A 21,598-nucleotide genomic window follows, 5' to 3' on the forward strand; every position below is an offset into this window, starting at 1 on the left:
TAAAACAAACAAACCTAAAAATCAGCACATTCACTGATAAGACAGAGGGGCAGTGCCATCCATGCACTGGCCAAGGGCAGCTCTAGGGGTATGGAAGCACACCCATCAGAGCGGGAGCTGGAAGGAGTCACCCTGGGGAACAGACCAGCCCAGAGACCACAAACAGTGCACGAGGCCACCGGGGTGAGCCATGTGGAAGGCCACGGCTACTTGAACGCCAGTGCCCCCTCACTGCACCTTCCACCATTTCAATAATATTTCCAGTCGTCTTATTTGTAATGGTTCCCACCTGGAAACTGTTGGGAACCGCCCTGACTGGTATCAGAAGCTGAAACCCCCGCCTAGGCTAAGGCTAAGGGAACGCCCTTGGAACAGTAAGCCAGCAAGGAGACAAAAGCTTATCTCCCTGGCAGGAATGCTGCTTCTGCTGCTTTATTCATAACTGAACCCCAAAAAGCTTGGTTGGTTTGCCAAAGACGGGTAAGATTCCCCAAGGGGGGAACGACCTAAGACAGGCACGATCACTTTGGGAGGCCCCCCAAAAGAAGGACTTTGGGGGCTTCAGCAAAAGGGGGTGATGGACCCTTGCTCCTCAGCTTTGACATAGCCTGAGTTCTCATGGTCTGGGAGAAAATCTCCTTATCTCTTGGTTGCCTTGGTTCCCGTGCTCCACCTAAGCCTGAAACAATGACAGGGTGGTGCAGCTCTGTGCTGAAAAGGGCGGATTCCTTGGGTGATCAGGCTTAAGAAAGAACATGTAAATTACTGTGAAACCTTCTTTGTTTAGAATGCTCTCAGTTGAATGAGAGGGGTCCAAGGAGGAAGTTAGTTTGTTCCTCAAAATCTTACAGCTCTTTGACCCCGACTCAAAATAGACTGGCCGAGTTCCTTGTTTTCTATGGTTCCTTACTTCCCCCTAATGAGTACTGTACTTTACCTGAATTATTATGCAAAATGAGCCTAATAAAAGCAGGTATGGACGGTAAATCAGCGCGGTCCCCACTGGGGGGGGGGGGCATTTCGTCCCTACTTCCCCATAGAAACTAGTTTGTCTCTGTTCATGTGTTTTTTTTCTCGCGTGTTTTCGTCAAGCCATCCACAGTGTTCCGTGGTCACTGCTGGCCAGGGACCCATGCATCAGGAAATCTTTTATTTCTTAAGCTTAAATGAGACTAGTCAGAGGCAACCAAAAGAAGGAAAATGAAGAAGCTGGAATTGTACATCAGCAATACTGAAATTGGGAGGGAGGGTGGGGGGCGGGCCGGGGGATATCTCAGTAAATTCTTGTTTTAAATGAAAAGGTTCCCAAAGCCTCTCTCTAGGGAAGGCAGAAATCTTCCTCAACTTCCACGTCACTCACTGAATTATAATTTTTATAGAAAATTTTATTCAACATACAACATTTTCCAGCAAAAAGGCAATATACAGGAAGAGTTGGTGTCCACTGCTGCTACAGAAACAAACAAAAATACTGGGGAAGGACGAAAAGTCAGTGTGATTTGCTGATTCTATTTTACTGCACTCAAAACTAGACACGCAGCTGGCATTAGCTCCAAAAGAAAAGGTCGGGACTGAAATAAAACTACACACGATGAATATCAACATCAGTGAGAGTCACTTGTAGATTCACCCAACAGAAAGTCACCTCCTCCAAGCGGAAAATTGTACATGTCCATTCATTAAATATACAATTTCATTTTTCCTTTTTTTTTTATTTTTAACCTTTTTACAAAGTCAACAGCTTACTAACCACTAGTGAGCATGCCCTCTTTGCTAAAAGGCTCTTTTTTTGTTCCATCTGTTCCATTTTAAGAAAAGTTCTATTTATAATTGTTTCACCTGCTTGTGTGAACTCTCGAGATCATGAAGTTGGCTGACAGGCAGCACAGTACACCTTAATCATATCTAACAGTGCTTTCCATTTAGTAAAAAGCCCCCAGAGTGCCTGTCAGACTGTATTCAGTGCATCCACGTTGCAAATGGGTTGCAGCACAGTAGTGGCAGATGGAAATGAGACGGGTTTATTGTAACGGCCCAGGTGGCTAGGGAGAGAACTGAGGAAGGGGTGACAGGACACGCAGTGAAGGAAAGAGCGCTATTTATTAGCTTGTGAGTTTCTCTGTTTTGCCTTTACAGACGCACAAAAGGGCACTAAAAGTGTAACTGAAGGAAAGAACGTCAGAGGAGCCTAAACATAAGCCTGACTGGCTGCGGGCAGGGTGGCGACCCGGACCCCCAGGAGGCAGCCAGGCAGCTTATGCCAACTAGACAGAGACTAGAGACCTTCTGCCAGTGCCACGTGTCCCACTGACCCAGTGGTCCCCAACCCTTTTAGCAACAGGGACCTGATTTTCCATGGACGGGGAAGGGGTGGAGGGTGGACCAGGGAGGAGAACAGGATGTGGAGCGCAGGTGAGCTTCCCTTGCCACCTGGTTCCTAACAGGCCAAGGACTGTTGCCATTCCTGGCCCAGGGGGTTGGGACCCCTGCAATAACCTCTTCTCCACATTATACTGACAGTTACCTTGCATTGTGGTTACCATAAAATAACTCTCATTGGCATCCAAGCTTTATAAAAACACCTTAATTTTGCTCAAGAAGGGTAGTCAATAGATACAGAGAAGCCAAACTGAACAGCCTCAACAAAATAAAATTAACACCAGCAGCAAATCTTCTTGCTGAAGACTTCGGCCAGAGCGCACATGTACCAGAGTTCTCGCTGTTAAAAAGGGGCACACACCTGCACGCAGTCCTTGCCTTGCACACACGGGATGAGGAAGTCAGTTATGGATTTTAATGGCCTTTTCAAGGTAGGTGTAGTGACTTCTCTTTGGGGCTTTGTTGAAGTGGTCGAGCCCTAGCCATGGCCGAAGGTGAGACATGTTACCTGGTGGGGAGAGAGGGGCAATGAGACCACAGAGCCAAGTGCCCGGGACCCCCACTCCAAGAGCGGCCAACCACTTGAGCAGGGCCAATGCGCTGGTTTGGGGTCACGGTGAGGCAGGGACTCTGAGCTGCACGCCTGTGAAGCCAAGGGCACCCACACCCTGACCGAACGTCTCGGTGGCTTCCACGTGCAGCACTGTCAGAGCCTGCCAGTCTCACAGGGCCACTCACACCTCGGCCTTGGGTCTCACCTCCTTCAGCCACTGAGCAATGCTCTAATCCGCAGGGGGATTCACGGGTTACTGCTCTTCCTCCCTTTACAGATAGGTGAGGAAGCCCAGGCCTCCCATTGTGGAAAAGGAAGAGGTGGCACTAGACCCAGGGCTCTCCACCTCCAGCCTCTTACCACTTGCTGCTTAGATCCAACCCCACTTGGAAAGAAAACTGGGGCAGGGCTCTTACCAGGCTGAGGTTCAAAGTCTTTCAAGTTCACTTCGTACTCATCTTCATTTATGTACTGGTGCCGGCCCATCATCACAATGGCAAATTTAAACTAAAACACAAACATGAAAACTGCCCCATCAGTTCTGGATGTCAGCAAAACTCACCTCTGGCAAAGTCTAGGCTGCCTTTCTAGTCCAGATTCCAGAATGCTGCCCGCTGAATGACTCCCGTGTCCAGGAAGTGCATACCTTTTCAAACTCCTTCTCCTGGATGTCTAGCAGACTCTGAATGCGCTTCATGACTTCTCTGAAATGCTCGCCCTACAAACGGAGAGGACAGGAGTGCTCATCTACCTGTGCTGCACTGTGGCAGATGCTCATGGCCCACAGGGACGCCATCAAAACCCACTTTCTGCCCACAAGGCTGGAAACCAGCTGTAGCAACACTAACCCAAAAAGGGCGCGAGCCTTCAAGTTTTGGAGGCCTTTCAACGTGTTACCCACAAAACCTCACCTGGTGTATCCTCAGCAAAAACGGGATGCCGAACGTCCCAAACACTTTTTTGTGGAAATGTGCCACTGTGATCAGCATCTCATTTTCCTTATCAATGTCTACCTGGTCCAAAGGTATTTCCTGGGGACACATTTTAAACACAGGTCAGCAAAGCACTCAATGCAGACAAAAGGCCATGTTTTACTTCCCACTGCTCCTCCAATGAGGAAGTTAGATCGTATTTTGGTCAAAATGCCATGTTTGGCTCCTGTTAAAATGGTAAGAGGTCGGAGCCACAATATAGCTAAGTTTTTTTTAATTTTTTGATATTTTATTTATTTATTTTTAGAGAGGGGAAGGGAGGGAGAAAGAGAGAGAGAAACATCAATGTTTGGTTGACTCTCACGTGGCCCCCACTGGGGACCTGGTCCGCAACCCACGCATGTGCCCTGACTGGGAATCAAATCTGTGATGCTTTGGTTCGCAGCCAGCACTCAATCCACTGAGCTACGCCAGCCAGGGCAATACAGCTAAGTTTTAAGACAGCAAGTAATGCATTCTTCCAGTTACTGTGGAAATTCTAGCCACTCCAGAACCCAACTGACACCCAGTTCCAGAACAGAGCTACCTGGTGGCCAACACTTAAAATTACTTTCTAACTACATATACTGCCTGATTCTGTCTATAGGAGGTGCCTAGTGTAGTCAAATTCCATGAAAGTAGAATGGTGGTTTACAGGGGCTGGGCAGGAAAAATGTTGATGGGTGTGGAGTGTTTGGTGGAAAAGATGAAGATTGTGGCAGTGGATGGAGGTGACAAGTGCTCAACAGTGTGAATATACTTTATGCCACTGAACCATATACTTAAAATGGTGAATTTCACGTTATGTATATTTGATCTCAGTAAGACCATTGAACCAAGTGGGTGACAGCTGCTCTAACCACCAAGGGTGCAGAACTCTCCCTAGTGCCAAGAAAGGGACGGTTACCTCTATTCGAAATGTTCTACTCGTCACAGGCGATAAACATTCTAGTAGTTCATCTTCTTGGTGCACACCAATAATTTTGTAGCTTACGATTTCTAGCAGCCTGTACAAAACAAGTTAGGGGTGAAAGATAAATTCACGTGAACAAAAAGACTGACAAAATAGTTTTCTTATTAAATCTACCATGAGATGCTTGTCTTCTTTCTTTTTAAAAGATCTGAAATGTCGAAAGCAGGCATCTGGGGGAGCAGACACCACACTGGTCAGGTGGCCCCCCACCCAGAATGTGCCTCAGTGGAGTGAAGGGGACCCTCCCCCCTCCCATCCACACCTGCAAGACTCAGTTAAGCTGGGTCTCCTGGAACTGTGTGGATCTTCCCTCCAGGAGTCCCACGCTAGGCAGGACCTGTGTTATTTTTCTCACATACCCTTGGAGAATAAAGGTCCTTTTCTTTTAATGATATTAGAGAGAAAACATTCTGCGAGCCTATGGCCACAAGGGCTGTTTTGTCCTACAGCTGACTGGACAGTGACATGCTAAGAAAAGCATCCAGCTGTCTGAAATAAAAACTGTTCCTCATCTGCTCCTTCCTCCTACAGCCTGAATGTTGGCTACGCGTCAGTAGTGGCCCAATTTCTCAAATACCATCACGGCAGCTTTTTCCAGTTTCACTTATCACTCTACTCGAATCACATCCTTCCTCTGCTTGCCTTTTCACCTGAATTACACATTTTTACTATAGGTAGTTAATATCAAGAGACTAGAAAGACAAGAGGAAAAATGGATTAACTGTGAAATATTTAAAAACCGCTGCAAAAGACAGACCTTAGTCTGGGATGAATCTGGCAACAATGCACAAGGGTTCTGGTGGTGTTCGATTTCCATTAACACAACTGCACAGCTGGGCTGGTACCACTGCCCCTCCAGCCCACCTCAGGCTCCAGGAAATACTTGCCTAAGTTTCCCTGATGTCTTCTCCCCAAGCTCTACGGCCTTTTTACATTCTTCTAACAGGTCCCGGACACACCCGTGCTTGTCTGGATATAGTGTTATTTCCTAAGAAATGACAAGATGGAAAAAAAGTGCTTTAAAGAAAACACAATGGATTTGCTATAGCAAACCAATTTTGCTCGAAGAGAGAAAAAACAGAATAGGAGTCCTCAACTGTCTCTAGCTCCCCAGCACTTCCTCATTTACATTCCCGCCAGGACTGCCCAATGCCTGACTTCACTCAGATGATCTGCCCAAACCTGGGACCCACAAAGTACTGAGGGGACGTGAAGACATGCCACTTTCTGTATACCTGAAACCTATAATATCATTTTATTAACCGATGTCACCCCAATACATTCAATAAAAAAATGAAACAAAACAAACAAAAATGCCACTTCACTTAAAGGCAAAAAGTTTGCCATTTCCAGGACAGCTTCTCAGGAAATGATCCCCATGAAGAGCATCTACAAGCCTTTCCAGTTCTCGGCACAGTAACAAGGCCAGTTAATCTGGACCGTGACCAGAGGTGGGCTTTTCAATGTCAACCTCCACTCCACACAGGATTGAATGCCTGTGGTGAGTGGCTGAAATTATCTCTCAAAATGGGCAGAGCAAGAAAGGTGAAGGAGACTCGGGATCCAAGCAGAACAGACTTTCTAGAACCACCAGCTAACGTGCCGGCTGGGCATGTCGTGTCCTCTGTGCCCAACAAGCATGAGGCACTGCAGCGGCCTGTGCTGGTAATGTCCAAGGTGAGTGCCCAGCACAGCCAGTGTCCACACCACTTGAAGGCCAGCTGCTGCACTCACTGAGGCCTGAAGTGGTTTGAGAAAATATTGCCCCGGGCCAGGTGGCAGTGCAATGACTTGAGACGTGCAGAAAGAGTTCCTGGAGGGTCCAGGCAGGTGACACTGTTATTCATCCCCCAGGGTTCAGAGGTGGTAGCAGGGGGGCACTGTATCTCACACCCACACCCACCCGGGTTCCCAAACCCTGGCCTCGGACCCTCTAACATGCTGTCACTCACTGTGCTTTCATTTGTCATTTTAGTTTTCAAGCTCTGGGCAGACACCATACACAAGCTCCAATGAAATTAAAAATTCTTGCCATTAAAAAAACTTACCTCTTCCCTAAATTGGCTGTTTAACCATATACACTTAAAACTTCGCCTGTTTTCAAAGTCTGTGATTTTCATCTTAAGCTATTAAGAAAAGAGAGGCTTATTTTAGATATGCTTACACAAAAACCCAAGGCTTCTCTTTATTACCCACAGTTACATTAATTTGGACTCATACCTGCTGATAGTAAAGTTTCTTAGGTTGTCTAGGCTTGAAGAATTGTAGAAGTCTTAAAGTACCTTCATAGTTATGTCTAAGAGGATTACCTGGGCCATCCCTATAACTACACAAGAAAACAGCATATAAATAAGTGACTCGTTTATTTGCCTGAAACAAATATCTGTGAATGAGCAGAAAAGCAAACCCCTGGCCTTGCACCTAGACTTGAAATTTGGGCCTGGCACAGGGTTCCACTCTAATGCTCCTGTTTCCCGAGTCCTCAGTCCCTCTGGCCTGAATGCTCTTGCAATGGTCACACAGCACAGAGAAGTCTGGCTGGGACGACCCCAGCTGGACACTGTGGAGGGGATGTATTTATTGATGACATAGCTAAAGTAAGTGTGACTTTAGATGAGGCCACCAATTAGTTTGACCTCTTGGAGTAGTGTGGTCAAGGATGACTGGTGGCAATTCTACATCTGAAGCTAAGCAAGAAATGGCATGTCAGGTGATGTGGCTGGCTATTAAAGTTCGTTCCAAGATGTTGGGATGAACTATGGAAAGCATGTGGTAATAACCAAACACTGAGGGTCTCTGTGAGGCTTACCCTTGAGACTTGAAAAACTGGAGCAACATTGGGTCCGTGTTGAGCCTCTGTGCAACTGTCTTTGCGACCTGAGACAAGGGAAGGGACCAGAAATCAGAAAGGTTCACATTTGGGGGAATAAACTGAAATTTGCTTATACGCTTATCAATAATTAGCCGCTTCATGTTCTCAAAGAAATGTGATATGAGCAGCCTGAATTTAAATGCCCTAGGAATTTACTCTCTAACAGAAATAAAGTATACAACCACGGGTGTTGCCTATCTGGTGGAGATAACTTTTAAAGAGACTTTCACTTTAATGGTGAGGTCTACAGGTACTTAAATTTTCTGATTAATAATTTTTTTAGTGCTTTACACTTGGCATGTTGTAACTGAAGCAAAGGAGCTGTTACCACTGTTACCTCTGAAACCACATTGTGCCAGCGTAGAGAAGCTTTTGAAGGACCAGAGTGCAGGTGGACATGGTAGTGGGTGTGGGAGGGGTGGCACAGAAAAGAACGGCTTTGGCCCCATCGTGAGATAGCACCAACCCACTTCAGTCAGCAATTTCCTCAGAAATGGGACTAACCCCTTTCTCCTGAACCCATTCTATCAGTCTCATCAGCAAGCATTTTTAAGAAGAACTTGGTCTTTCTGGTGTAGAACAGGAAGGCATAAGAGCATTTATCAAATACCTGAAAATAATTCATTTTATTTGATAACGTGACCACAAATCCAGGATCATTAGGGATTGTCTTATCACAGAAAATGACATCAACACGGTGGTAGAGGTCTCTGAAATACTCCTTTGCAGTGGGTAATTCACTGTTATCATTTTCAGGGTCATCCCTGGGGGGAGAAAAACAATCTGTAGATGAAATCAAAGCCCAGGCCAAGCTCCAGCTGGTATAGCTCAGTGGCTTGATTGTAGGTCTGTGAACCAAAGGGTCACTAATTTGATTCCCAACTGGGGCATATGTTGGGTTGTAGGCCAGGTCCCCTGTAGTGGGCATGTGAGAGGCAACCACACATTGATGCTTCTCTCTCTCTTTCTCCCTTTTCTCCCCTCTCTCTAAAAATAAGTAAATAAAATCTCTTAAAAAAAAAAAAAAGCCCAGACCAGGGTCTTCATCTCTCAAGCAACACTGACACCAATAGCTGTGGATATAAATCTAAGGTCCTATTTTAGGAGGCAAGGGGTCCTCCCAGGAATCTTGGTAAGACAGGGACAATGAAGGAAGGCAATCACCTACAGAAGGTGTTCTGTGAGCTACACACATTGCTCCTTCCCTTCCTGGATCTCAACATGAAAACCAGTGCCCTCTCCTTTACAGACAGGGGGAAGGACTCAGGTGACAGGTGGGCCCACACAGCAGGAACGTGGCAGAGCCTGTTGACCATCCAGGAGCCAGCAGGTGGCACTTTCAGGCCCAGGCAGTGGGATCGAGTAGTCACTAAGCCCCAGATACTGATTTCCTGGCCCCTACGACAAAAGCATGCCAGGCCCTGCTTTGGGCCACTGCATTCCTCCACCTGCCCACAACCTGTGCCAGGACCACCCTGCTCAGATGCTTGAAGAGCAAGGAATAGGCAACCCCAGGTTGATTTCAGACTAAGACCACAGACTTGCTGGTTTCATAGTCAAGTTTAAATCAATTACCTAAGTAGGTGCATTCTAAGAAATGTCCTATATTTGAGGGAAGGAATGCAATCTTGATATTTCATAAAGACTTTTGCCATCCAGATAACAGTTATCATCCTCACTATAGACATTTATAGGACACTAAACATTAAGTAATGAAAATCCTCACCACCCCTAATTCTAAAACCCAGAGACAGCCAACTTCTCTCAGCATTGTAAGGAACTTCAAACAAACTGTCTCTGGGTCTAGACATAATTTTGTTTCTTGCTATACGACAAAAGGTCCAAACTTGACAGTATAAAGTGATACAATCCTTCAAAACATACGTACTTCTGAAATACTATAATATCACTATCCATTAGTTCATTGAGGGCTTTATCAAGGGACACATCATAGTCCTGAATTCTCTCCGTTAAATTCGGTTTAACTTCCTAGAGTAAAGAAATGAAATAGTTACAATGCAACATTTGTATATTTAATATGGCCATATACTGTATGTCTTTTCTCTACATCCCATTCTATCAGCCCTGTATTTTAATAACTTGAAATGCTAATGGAAAACAGTAATATCCATAAAGATGGAATCATCACTGATGGATCCTCAATTGGTAAAATCACAAATCTACCAATGTGACACTCAACTCAAGGTCACCTTCACTATCGACATCACACATAACAAATTCAGGGCTAGCAAAACAGGCAACAAAATCCCTCTTCAAACCACTAACAATAGGCTGATTATGGAAAAATAAACCATCCAAACCTCATAGAGGATAAGGCTAGTGTCTTGGGCAAATCCTGCTCTGTCACACATAACCGGGAGCAAGTCACCTGGGAGAAAGAAAAGAATCCAAAGCTGTAACACACCAAGACTTTAGCAGAATCAACTCAGCAGGTGAGTGCAGTAAACTTACGGATTTTACAGGATATGGGTGTATAGATGTGCCCACAGTAATTCAAGCTCTGTGTTTTGGGATCATACATCTTCAAAAATAACATCACATCACCTACAAGGTTCAAAAACAGGTTTGGTTAGGATCTTAATGCTCAATACACTGTTAAAACATCAGTATAGGTGGACTTAGTAAGCCACTGAAATGTCAGCTTACTGCACGTAAAATTACTGTGTCACAGAAGTCCTGTGACTGCAGCACCACTCCAAACATCAAAGCCCTTGAAAGACTCCATGTGACACAGTGAGGGTGGGATGAGGCGCAGAGAATTTAGGAGTCCTAGGTTTAGGACCTTGTACTAACTAGATGGCTGAGTGTTGTCATGGCAATATATATCAATGGTTGTAATTCTTTGCTAAAGAAGTGACCACTTATAAAGCAATAAAACTAGAATCTTTTTTTTCTTCAAAGATTTTATTTATTTATTTATTTATAGTGGAGGGGGGGAGAGAGAGAAACATCATTGTGCAGCTGCTGGGGGTCATGGCCTACAACCCAGGCATGTACCCTGACCGGGAATCAAACTTGCAACACTTTGGTTCACAGCTTGCACTCAATCCACTGAGCTACGCCAGCCAGGGCTAGAATCTTTTTTTTTTTTTAAGATTTGATTTGTCTTTATAGAGAGGAGAAGGGAGGGAGAAAGAGAGAGAGAGAAACATCAATGTGTGGTTGCTTCTTATACACCCCCAAGTGGAGACCTGAACCACAACCTAGGCATGTGCCCTGACTGGGAATTGAACTGGCAACATTTTGGTTCACAGGCCAGCACTCAATCCACTGAGCCACACCAGCTAGCACTAAAAATAGAATCTTATAGTAAACTTTGACCAATCTGAGGGTTTTTTTTTAAAAGATTTTATTTATTTATTTATTTTGGACAGAGGGGAAGGGAGAGAGAAGGAGAGAGAAAGAAACATCAATCTGCTTCCTCTCACAAGCCCCCAAGTGGGGACCTGGCTCCCAACACAGGCATGTGCCCTGACTGGGAATCGAACCAGCAACCATTAGGTTGCACACAGGCACTCAACCACTGAGCCACACCAGCTACTGCGTACCTACCTGTTTTGTAATCAAGTAGTGCTAGAATATATCCAGACTGTTCACTTACATATCATCTGTGGCCACTTTCATGTTACAATGGCAGGTAGAAAGCACGTGGCCCACAATGAATGAAATACAGTTGACCCTTAACAACTTAGGGTTTAGGGGAACCCTCCCATGCAGTCAAAAACCCATATGTAACTTTTGACTCCCCCAAAACTTAACTAATAGTCTATCGTTGACCAGAAACCTGTCAGATAACATAATTGATTGCCACATATTTTCTACATTCTATGTATCTTATACTACATTCTTCCAATAAAGCTAGAGAAAAGGTTATTAAAGAAATCATACAGAAGAAAAAATACAGTACTAATTTTTAAAAATCCATGTATAAGCAGGCCCCTGCAGTTCAAGCCCGTGTTATTGAAGAGTCAACTGTATTTACTATCTGGCCCTACTCAGAAAAAGTTTGCAACCCTTGTTCTAGGTATTCTGTCCAATATATAAAAGACCAATATGATCAGCAAATCATGAGAGCCAAGATGAAAGATGGAACGTGATGACTCAATGAGGCTACCTTCTCCTCTTTTCCCAGGACACTACAACCCATGGTCAGTACTACTTCACTTCATCAAGAAGCCTAGACCATGGCAGGGGTTTAATGAGCAATTTTGGAATTAACAAGATTGCTTTGCAAAAGAATAATGCTCAACCATGTGTGAGTAGAACGATGGCCCAGGAATCCGCCTCTACTGCTCTGAAGGTAGTCAGGTGATTGGTGGGCACTTACGATCTATATCAAACTTGGGTAATATTGCTCCAGTAGCAGCCAGTTCCGGATCAACTGTTTCCAGGAATATGGTCCAAGGGTTTTCATTATCGCTGAGTTCAATCATCTAGTTCCAAAAGAGATGCCAATTTTAGAAAATTTGCACGGTGAAGTAAAGAGTGAAAATCTATACTCATGCACTGAAGAAAATGTATCTAACTGGACAAAAAGGGAGACATGCTGCAGTGCCAATAGCAGGGTACACTGCATGTGCCACTGTCAACAGCACTTAGGGTTTTAGTCTTGTTCTGGCATAAGAACAGACACATAGACCAATGGAACAGAACAGAAAGCCCAGAAATAAACCCAAGGCTCTATGGTCAATTAATATTCAACAAAGGGGGCAGAAGCACAAAATGAAGTAAAAATATCCTCTTCAACAAATGGTGTTGGGGGATCTGAACAGCTACATGCAAAAAAATGAAACTTGACTACCAACTTATACCATATACAAAAATAAACTCAAGATGGATAAAATACTTATAATAATTAAGCTGTGACAACATAAAAGTCCTAAAGGAGAACATAGGGAGGAAAATCTGAGATATTCCATGCAGCAATATTTTCACCAATATGTCCCCTAGAGCAAGGGACATAAAGGAAAGAATAAATGGGACTTCATCAAAATACAAAGCTTCTGCACAGCTAAATAAAACATCAGAAAAATGAAAAAAGAAACAACCATATGGGAAAATATACTTGCAAATGATACCTCAGACGAAGGATTGATCTCCAAACTATATAAAGAACTCACATGACTCCATTCCAGAAAGACAAACAACGCAATTGAAAAACGGGTAAAGGATCTGAACAGACTTCTCCAAGACGGACATACAGAGAGCCCGGAGACATAGGAAAGAATGCTCAGGATCACTAGCTATCAGGGAGATGCAAATTAAAATCACAACAAGATACCACTTTACACTGATCAGAATGGCCATCATAAACAAATCAACAAACAAGTGCTGAGAAAGTGGAGAAAAAGGGAACCCTAGTACACTGAGGGTAGGAATGCAGACTGGTGCAGCCATTGTGGAAAACAGTATGGAACTTCCTCAGAAAACTAAAAGTGGAACTCTCTTTTGATCTGGCAATTCCACTGCTGGGATATACCCTAAGAATCCTGAAACACCAATCCAAAAGAACCTATGCACCCCAATGTTCATAGCAGCACAATTTACAATAGCCAAGTGTTGGAAGCAACCTAAGTGCCTATTAGTAAATGAGTGGATCAAAAAACTATGGTACATTTACACAATGGAATACTACATAGCAGAGAGAAGGAAAGAAGCTCCTACCCTGTATGATAGCATGGATGGAACTGGAGAACATTATGCTAAGTGAAATAAACCAAGTGGTGAAAGACAAATACCACATGATCTCACTTATAAGTGGAACCTAATCAACAAAACAAACAAGCAAGCAAAATATAACCAGAGACATGGAAATAAAGAACAAACTGACAGTAACCCGAGGGGAGGATGGAGGGGATAATGGGGGGAAGGGAAGAGGGTTGTCAAGGAAGCTATATAAAGGACACATGGACAAAGCCAAAGGGGGGTAGAATCGAGGGTGGGAGGTAGGGATTGCTGGGATGGGGATGGTGTGGAGGGGAATGAAGACAACTGTATTTGAACAACCTTAAAAAAAAGGAGAGAGAGAAAAAATAACACTTACTGTTTTATTGCTATTTGCCTCATTATCTAACATTGCTGGTCGTTTGGTACCATTGCTCCTGGATTGTATTGGCCATAATCGAATCTGATCTTGTGGAAATCCCTGGCAAAAAAAAGTTTAAACTTAATCAAAACAAAATTAGTTCATATTTTAATTCTGTACCAATGTAATCATCCCTTAAGAAAAAAAATCTTATTACAGTTCTGCCTACTGATTTGGGGAACAGTGAGCTCCCTTTACAATCACTAGTATTTCAAGACTCAAGTGCCCATTTTAGAAAAAGAAAAAAAAATGGGGAAGAGCATACTAAAGAGAAGATTCACATTCACATTGAACTTCCTTCACTGCATATTCAGTTGAAAGATTACGTCACAGTGCAGACACAGGCATGACCACCAAGAAAATGAGCTCCAAACACTTACCTCACTTCCAGGCAGTGACTAGACACAACACCTACCCAAAAAGGTACTATCTTGTCCAGTTATAAAGAATGAGGGAGGAACTTGGAAGTCAAAAGCAACCATCAGCAGAGCAACTGGCACTCACCACTGTCTGAGAGAGGTTCTGGACAAATTCAGCAAGCGAAGAGTCTTTCAATACTTTGAACACAGTGTACTTCACTTTTTCTTCATCGTACATATCATTGCCTTGGTGGCCACAAAACTGGTCCTCTGCGACTATCTGAAATCATGCACAAATACAGAACAATTGACATACAAAATAAAATAAGATGGCGCTGAACAAGAAAAAGTTCAAATAATAAAATGCTAAAAACAATTAGTCTTGGTTCTAGGAACCTTCTTCAAAAGGCCCAAAGAGGAAAGTTTCAGAATGACTAAGAACTAAATCAAGGTATGTATTTAAAGAAGACAAAAGCCTCCATGCTCATGCAGCCACTCTTAACTCATCTACAATCATTAGCTAGAAATCCACCTGTATGGTGATCACCAAATATTATAAAGATAGGATGCACAATGTACCTTTGCCCAGGTAACCAACTTGTTAAAACAATGCTTCTTTGTTTCCTAATATCTCAGCAGAGTCATGAACCAAGACCATCTGGAAATTCACCACCCTGTTGGAGTTCTCCTGCCTTCTCTGTCCTCTGTGTCAGGCTTTCCCACAGCCTGATGTGCCACCTGCACACACCCCATCGGGGCTGTGCTCGGCCTCTGAATGCTAACTCTTCCTTCTCGTGCACCCTTTCATTGGGGCCTTCACCCCTTTAAACCCCTCTGTACTTTCTGTAAATAATCTTCTGATCTTCTGTGGTGGCCTGAGTACTTCTCACATCTTAGACTTTACCGTGAACTGAAGTGTATAGTCCAAGTGGTCAGGGAACTGGCCTGTGCAGTCACTCAGTTAAAAATGCTCAAGGGGATGCCCAGAGCAATCCCTGATCCCTCAGCAATAAGACTATGTTCATGCCAGCACTTGGAGCAGTGTAGCTCCCAGCAGGCCTCCCTGGAGTCCCAACCACCACAGGGTCATGGGAGACTGAGGCTGACCTGCACTTGCATGTACAGATGGGCTTCCTGCTGCTCCTTCCGCTTCTGGGCCTCGATCCTTTTCTCTTCTTGTAATCGTTCCACCAGCTGCTGAGGAATATCATGGTCGGTGACAGCTTGCAACACCTCACCTGCAGGACAAATGCACCTTCGTTCACTTCTGTCAGGTTCTATTTCCCACCTCTTAAAAGGTTCCAATTTCACATCATCATTACTATAGCAATCTAGTGAAGTGAAATTACTTGGTGCCATGAGTCCACATCACAGCCCACAAACCCAACCCATTCTGCTTCTAGATGTTGTGACTAACGCAAAATTAGTAGGAAATGTGTTGGGCAGGAGACACACCTTAGGTCCACTGTGATGTGGCCTAAAATGACATGGCAGTGGTTCACGGTACAAGTACAGAGCTCATGACACTGTAGAGCACAACAGACACCCCTACTCACTCAGCTTGGACTCCCTGATATAAACCAACATGTACGCATTCGTGCAGTGCCAGACAGAGAGGTCGTCATCGTGGCCGCCATAGTTTTGCTCAATTGCTTCTTCTTTTGTACACCTGGACACCACATCGTCGTCAAATTTACACCACTGGATGGGGGGCAAGGAGACATCAGTGACAGAAAGTGCTTGTAGAAGCACACAGACTCTCAGGCAGAGTTTTCCTAGAACAGGTCATCTAATGCAGTCATGAACCAGACTCTGCCTCAGGCATCCCACTGAGAAAATGCATCAGTCCCTCTGCCATCCTCCGTCCCTGTTCTGGGGAATGGCTAATATTAACCACTGGCCATTTCTATAGTCTACTCAGCCTGTTTGATACTTTGATTCAATCTACTGATACTACAACCTTTTACAGAATCAAGAAAACAATACCGAATGCACCTAACTCAGCTAGAAAAGTTCAAATGTTTCTGGTGTGGTTAATACAATTAAATGGGACATTTTATCCCATCTCATGACATATTATCACAGAAAGTAAGGGCCTGACTAAAAAAACAGTCAGAACTGACTTCCAGCCAAGATGGAGGCATAGGTAGACACACTGTGCCTCCTCACACAACCAAAATAAGGACAACAACAACTTAGAAACAAGATAACAAGCAGTACTGACAGGAAATTGAACTGTATGGAAGTCAGACAACCAAGGAGTTAAAATAGACACATTCACCCAGACTTGTAGGAAGGGCAGAGTCAGGCAGCTGGGCAGAGAAGGGTTGCAGCACAAAAAGCAGTGGCACCGGGCACATAAGGCATCCTGGGTGCATAGGACCATAGTGGGTGGACCCTGGGCACACAGGCAGCAAACCCCAGCCCGGGATGACAATAGACAGACCCAGCGAGGCAGCTATTGTGAAGTGAGGCACTGCACACAAAGCCGCTGGTTCACTGGGAGGCCCCAGGGTCCCAGCACTGGAAAATAGAGCCTTGGGGCACTGATTGAAAACACCTGTGGAGGTTGACGTGCAGGGAGATACTCCCAGCCTCAGAGGAGAGTGCACTGGAGAGACCCATGGGTTCCTAGAACGTGCACAAGCCCACCCTCCTGGGAATCAGCACCAGAAAGGCCCAGTTTGCTTGGGGGAAGTGGCAGAAGAAACTGAAATCTGACAGAGTGCAGAGCAAGTGCCATTGTTCCCTTTCAGACCCAGCCCACACATACAGTGTCACAACCCAGAGATGTGGGTTGCCGCACCCTGGCGAACAACTAAGACTCTTCCCCTCACTACATAACAGGCACCACCAGATTTAAAAAGGCCCAAATGGAAGAACAGATGAAAGCTCCACAGCAAATACAACTAAGTGACTAAGAGACAGCCAACCTATCAGATGTATAGTTCAAAGCACTGGTGATCAGGATGCTCACAGAATTGGTTGAATTTGGTTGCAAATTACATGAACAAATGAAGGCTACACTAAGTGAAATGAAGGAAATTGCATAGGAAACCAATAGTGATGGGAAGGAAACTGGGACTCAAATCAGTGGAGTGGGCCAGAAGAAAAAAGAAACAATCAAACAGAAAAGAATGAAGAAACAAGAATTCAAAAAAATGAGGAGAGGCTTAGGAAGCTCCAGGACATCTTTAAATGTTCCAACATCCGAATTATAGGGGTATCAGAAGGGGAAGAGGAAGAGCAACAAGTAGAAAAGTTATCTGATCAAATAATAAAGGAGAACTTCTCCAATCTGGCAAGGGAAATAGACTTCCAGAAAGTCCAGGAAGCTCAGAGAGTCCCAAAGAAGTTGGACCCAAGGAGGAACACATCAAGGCACATCATAATTACATTACCCAAGGTAAAAATGAAGGAGAGAATCCTAGAAGCAGCAAGAGATAAGGAGACAGTTACCTACAAAGGAGTTCCCATCAAACTGCCAGATGATTTCTCAAAAGAGACTTTACAGGCAAGAAGGGGCTGGAAAGAAGTATTCCAAGTCATGAAAGGCAAGGACCTACATCCAATATTGCTCTATCCAGCTAAGCTTTCATTTAGAATGGTAGGACAGATAAAGTGCTTTTCAGATAAGGTCAAGTTAAAGGAGTTCATTATCACCAAGCCCATATTTTATGAAATATTAAAGGGATTTATCTAAGAAGATAAAAAACATGTATAGTAAAATGACAGCAAACTCACAATTATGAACAACCACACTTAAAACAAAAACAAAAACTAAGCAAACAACTAGAACAGGAACAGAACTACAGAAATGGAGATCACGTGGAGGGTTAGCAACAAGGGAGTGGGAGGAGGAGAGGGGTAAAAGGTACAGAGAATAAGTAGTATAGATGGTAGGTAGAAAATAGACAGGGGGAGGGCAAGAATAGTATGGGAAATGTAGAAGCTAAAGAACTTATGACACATGGACACGAACTGAAGTGGGGGAATGTGGGTGGGGGAAAGTGTGCAGTGTGGAGGGGAGCAAAGGGGGGAAATGGGACAACTGTAATAGCATAATCAATAAAATATATTTTTAAAAAAGAGTCAGAACTCATATGTAATTATTCTTTAATCTCTTCGCCGTGGATTGAGTCATTTTGGAACCAACCTCCCAGTAAAAGATTCATACAAGTCTGCTGTTCTGGGGGTTCTCTTAGCATGAGATAGACAGGTTCCACCTCTGCTGTGTTCCTCAATGGCCCTATGCTCCCAGACACAGGCCCAGAGAACCTCATCTGCCCTCTTGGTGAAGATTATGTGATGAGATCCACGTGAACCAGGAAGAGATGGAGCACTGCCATGTAGACAATGGGGCATGTGGAATGTCATGCAACTGATGCTGCCTCCCCTGCTCCAGCCACGAATTCTTACTCTACTATTTGTAAGTAGAAAATAAGTGCTTCATATTACATGTGAAGGGATTCTGTGGGGTCCAACATTCCATACCAATAGAGAGATACACAAAGTATAATCACTAAATTATCATTCACTTTTAAAGAATCAGCAATTAATATATATCAGAACATATAGATAAATCAGAGGCTAGCAAGTAATCCTTCACTAACTAGGCCATTACCCAGATTCAGGAAAATACTGAGGCTGAGCATTGGTGTAAATCCCCCAGTTTACAGCACCACATCCTACTCTGCCCCCTGCCCAGGACTTACTTTGCCATCCCCTTTGGGGTTTAGATAAACCACATAATGTCCACCATGATTATCTCCACTATGAACAAGGACGGCATGAAGAATATAATTTGCAGGGTCCTTAGGATCTGTTTTTTGCAAAAACTCATCAAGAGGTAAATGTTCGGGAAACTCAAACCTATTAAAAAAAACATGTTTAAAGAAATTCATTTACACATAAAATATTTCATCTTTAGGCTTTATTTTTTCCTAGACCTTCTAGCTTACTTGTTCATCTTTATTTGGAAAGGGAAGAATGCATTTGATTTGGGAGGCCCAATGAACTACGTCTGAGGCAGCTCCTACTGGTTAGAATAAATTATGTTTATATGCCAATACAAAATTTAAAGCTAGATAGGAGAAAATGCCTATAAAGCACTGAGATACTGAATAGAATTTTAAATTCAAGGCTATGACACAATAATCTTGTGACAAACATACACTGTGACTTTTCTGGGATGTAAATAATTCCAAGTGTGTGTTAATGAATGATTCTGATAGTGCACAACTGAGACCACTAAGGATGTCCTGCATGTTTGAGAAATGTGGAAAAATCAAATTGGAGAAGGAACACGTGTAAAAAAGAACTCCTACCCTGTGATTTCTACAGATTTCCTAGACTCTATCATTTTTAAATGACTGGCTCCACAAACATTCTAATTACATGGTAATGGGGAACACTGTCAGAGGAAAGCAGGAAGTAAGGTGGGCAGGTGAGGAACAAAGTGGAACATGCACACTGACCCTGAAGGGGCAGCTCCTGAGTGAGCCAGCCCACTATGGGAATTCAGGCCCACAGTCACCAAATGTTCTGAACTCCCAAAGGATGCCAGAAATTTGGACTTTTGTGTGAAAAGATGGAATTTTGACATGTTGGCAACTAGTTCCAACAAAAATAGAAGAAAACCAAGGTGAGGACCCAACAAAATACACCAGCAGGGTGGACTCAGCCTGCAGGCTGTGTCCGTGGGGTCTAGTGGATACGATTTCTTAGTGGGTCCACAGTAAAGGGCAACAATGGATAAGCAAAGACCCAGGTGGTGGCAAGTAATTGGGTTGGGTTACATTTCCCCCTCAAGTCTCAAGGGTGACTATCCTGCTGTACAGTATCATCCTTGTATTTAGTATTTTAAGAATCTAGAAGACACCTGGAATAGGGCACATGCATGCCTACTTTAGCATTCCTGAAAGCTCTACTACATTCTCCAAGTCAACACCAACTGACATGTTGCAAAATACTGGAGAATCCTGTTGAAACAAGTACAATAATATCAATTTCCAGTTCTGAGGTGACGTCTACACTCTGGTGACAGCAAAGTCACAGGAGAAGAAAGCACCCTCTCCTCTCAGACTTCAGCAGTCACAGTGCAGAGGGGCTGGGGTTCCTTGAGAGAAAAATACAAAAGGAACAGCCCCAGAATTCAAGAAAAATTGTCCTTGTAAAATCATAGTTCTTGGACACCGAGGTAGAAGGAAAACCTAATTCAACAAGAGATGAGGCCAAATATGTGTGTGTGAGTGTATGTATATATTTATAAAAACTAAACAAAGCACTAAGACTAACGTGATAATTAAATCTCAACCTCCATAACCCCTGTAATTACCTATCATTGATCTTGATATTTTGGTCCATTTGAGGGTCATACATAAATCTCATCAGCTGTAGATGTAACACTGGTGGCAATGTTAGGAATTTCACACCTTTCTCTGCTTCCTGCACATTGAAAAGCAAATGCAAATTTAGTTCACCACTACTTATTTCTTGAAGCAATGAAAGCAACAGCATTTCTGTAAGACCCGAACATGTTGGGGATTTCTGGTGGGAAGAGGCAGTGTTTAGGCATCATCTAAGGTGCCTTTGAAATGTTGCTTACGCTCGTATTTATTGCTCCTAGAATAATGCTGCAACAGCTTGTAAAGATTTCCCCTTTGGATTTGGTTCTATCTTGATATGTCACCATAGGGGAATAGTTAAGTAAATGAAAGCTTGGTCACTTTCTGATGTATTATATAGTCATTAAACATGGAAGAATATGAGGAACACATGGGGAAAAAACACTACAGGGAAAAACAGAAGGCTGGTTGCCATTATGTGAGCTTAGGTGTGCTGTGGACCACCTAGACAGAGTACGGGTGAACAGTCATGATCAGGATGACTGTGAGTAGCCAGCTTCCATTCCCTGCACCTTAATGTCTACTAACAACACACATTGTGGAGCACACACTCAGTGCTTCCTGTTCAAACTCCTACACAATGTCCTGAGTATCAGCAAGACCCTCTTGCTGCCAACATAGCCTTTCCCCCAGTTACTGTCAGCCTCTGGGCTACAGCACACCCTCAGCTTCCAAACTCAGCTTCTCTGGAGCAAACTGTCACTCTACAGCTCTCACACCTGTCTCCTTCTCTGCTCCGCCTCAGCCGACTTTTTTCCCCTCACTAAGATAAGCCTCTGCCAAACTCAGCCGCCAGCAGGCCATCAGTGACTCTGATCAGGTATATTTCCAACCCAGACCTTCCCTCTGCACTATAAACCTTTAGTCAATGACCAGCTAGAGAATGTCCAATTGGTGGCTGTGACAAGGCAAACCTACTTGGCAATGTTCTACAACACACACTCGCACATGTAAGAGGACACGGTATCTGGAAGGAAA

General features: G+C 43.9%; 1 protein-coding gene across 1 annotated transcript in view; it reads right to left on the reverse strand.

The window, feature by feature from the left end:
- Positions 1–2,765: 2,765 nt before the first annotated feature.
- Positions 2,766–21,598, reverse strand: part of LOC123818223 (ubiquitin carboxyl-terminal hydrolase 7-like) — a gene marked incomplete at its 5' end in the record, with an annotated part of 47,499 nt that continues 28,666 nt past the window's right edge. The window contains 20 exons of the mRNA XM_045838206.1: positions 2,766–2,887; positions 3,349–3,439; positions 3,579–3,650; positions 3,844–3,963; positions 4,811–4,910; positions 5,764–5,864; positions 6,925–7,002; positions 7,097–7,202; positions 7,686–7,753; positions 8,359–8,512; positions 9,637–9,737; positions 10,070–10,137; positions 10,221–10,313; positions 12,097–12,202; positions 13,813–13,914; positions 14,359–14,493; positions 15,321–15,451; positions 15,770–15,914; positions 18,929–19,085; positions 20,551–20,660. Coding sequence (XP_045694162.1) covers positions 2,781–2,887; positions 3,349–3,439; positions 3,579–3,650; positions 3,844–3,963; positions 4,811–4,910; positions 5,764–5,864; positions 6,925–7,002; positions 7,097–7,202; positions 7,686–7,753; positions 8,359–8,512; positions 9,637–9,737; positions 10,070–10,137; positions 10,221–10,313; positions 12,097–12,202; positions 13,813–13,914; positions 14,359–14,493; positions 15,321–15,451; positions 15,770–15,914; positions 18,929–19,085; positions 20,551–20,660 — 2,145 coding nt within the window. The remainder of the gene's footprint in view (positions 2,888–3,348; positions 3,440–3,578; positions 3,651–3,843; positions 3,964–4,810; positions 4,911–5,763; positions 5,865–6,924; positions 7,003–7,096; positions 7,203–7,685; positions 7,754–8,358; positions 8,513–9,636; positions 9,738–10,069; positions 10,138–10,220; positions 10,314–12,096; positions 12,203–13,812; positions 13,915–14,358; positions 14,494–15,320; positions 15,452–15,769; positions 15,915–18,928; positions 19,086–20,550; positions 20,661–21,598) is intronic.

This window comes from Phyllostomus hastatus, unplaced genomic scaffold (assembly GCF_019186645.2).
Source record: "Phyllostomus hastatus isolate PE091 unplaced genomic scaffold, TTU_PhHast_1.1 phas_contig_263, whole genome shotgun sequence".
NCBI lineage: Eukaryota > Metazoa > Chordata > Mammalia > Chiroptera > Phyllostomidae > Phyllostomus > Phyllostomus hastatus.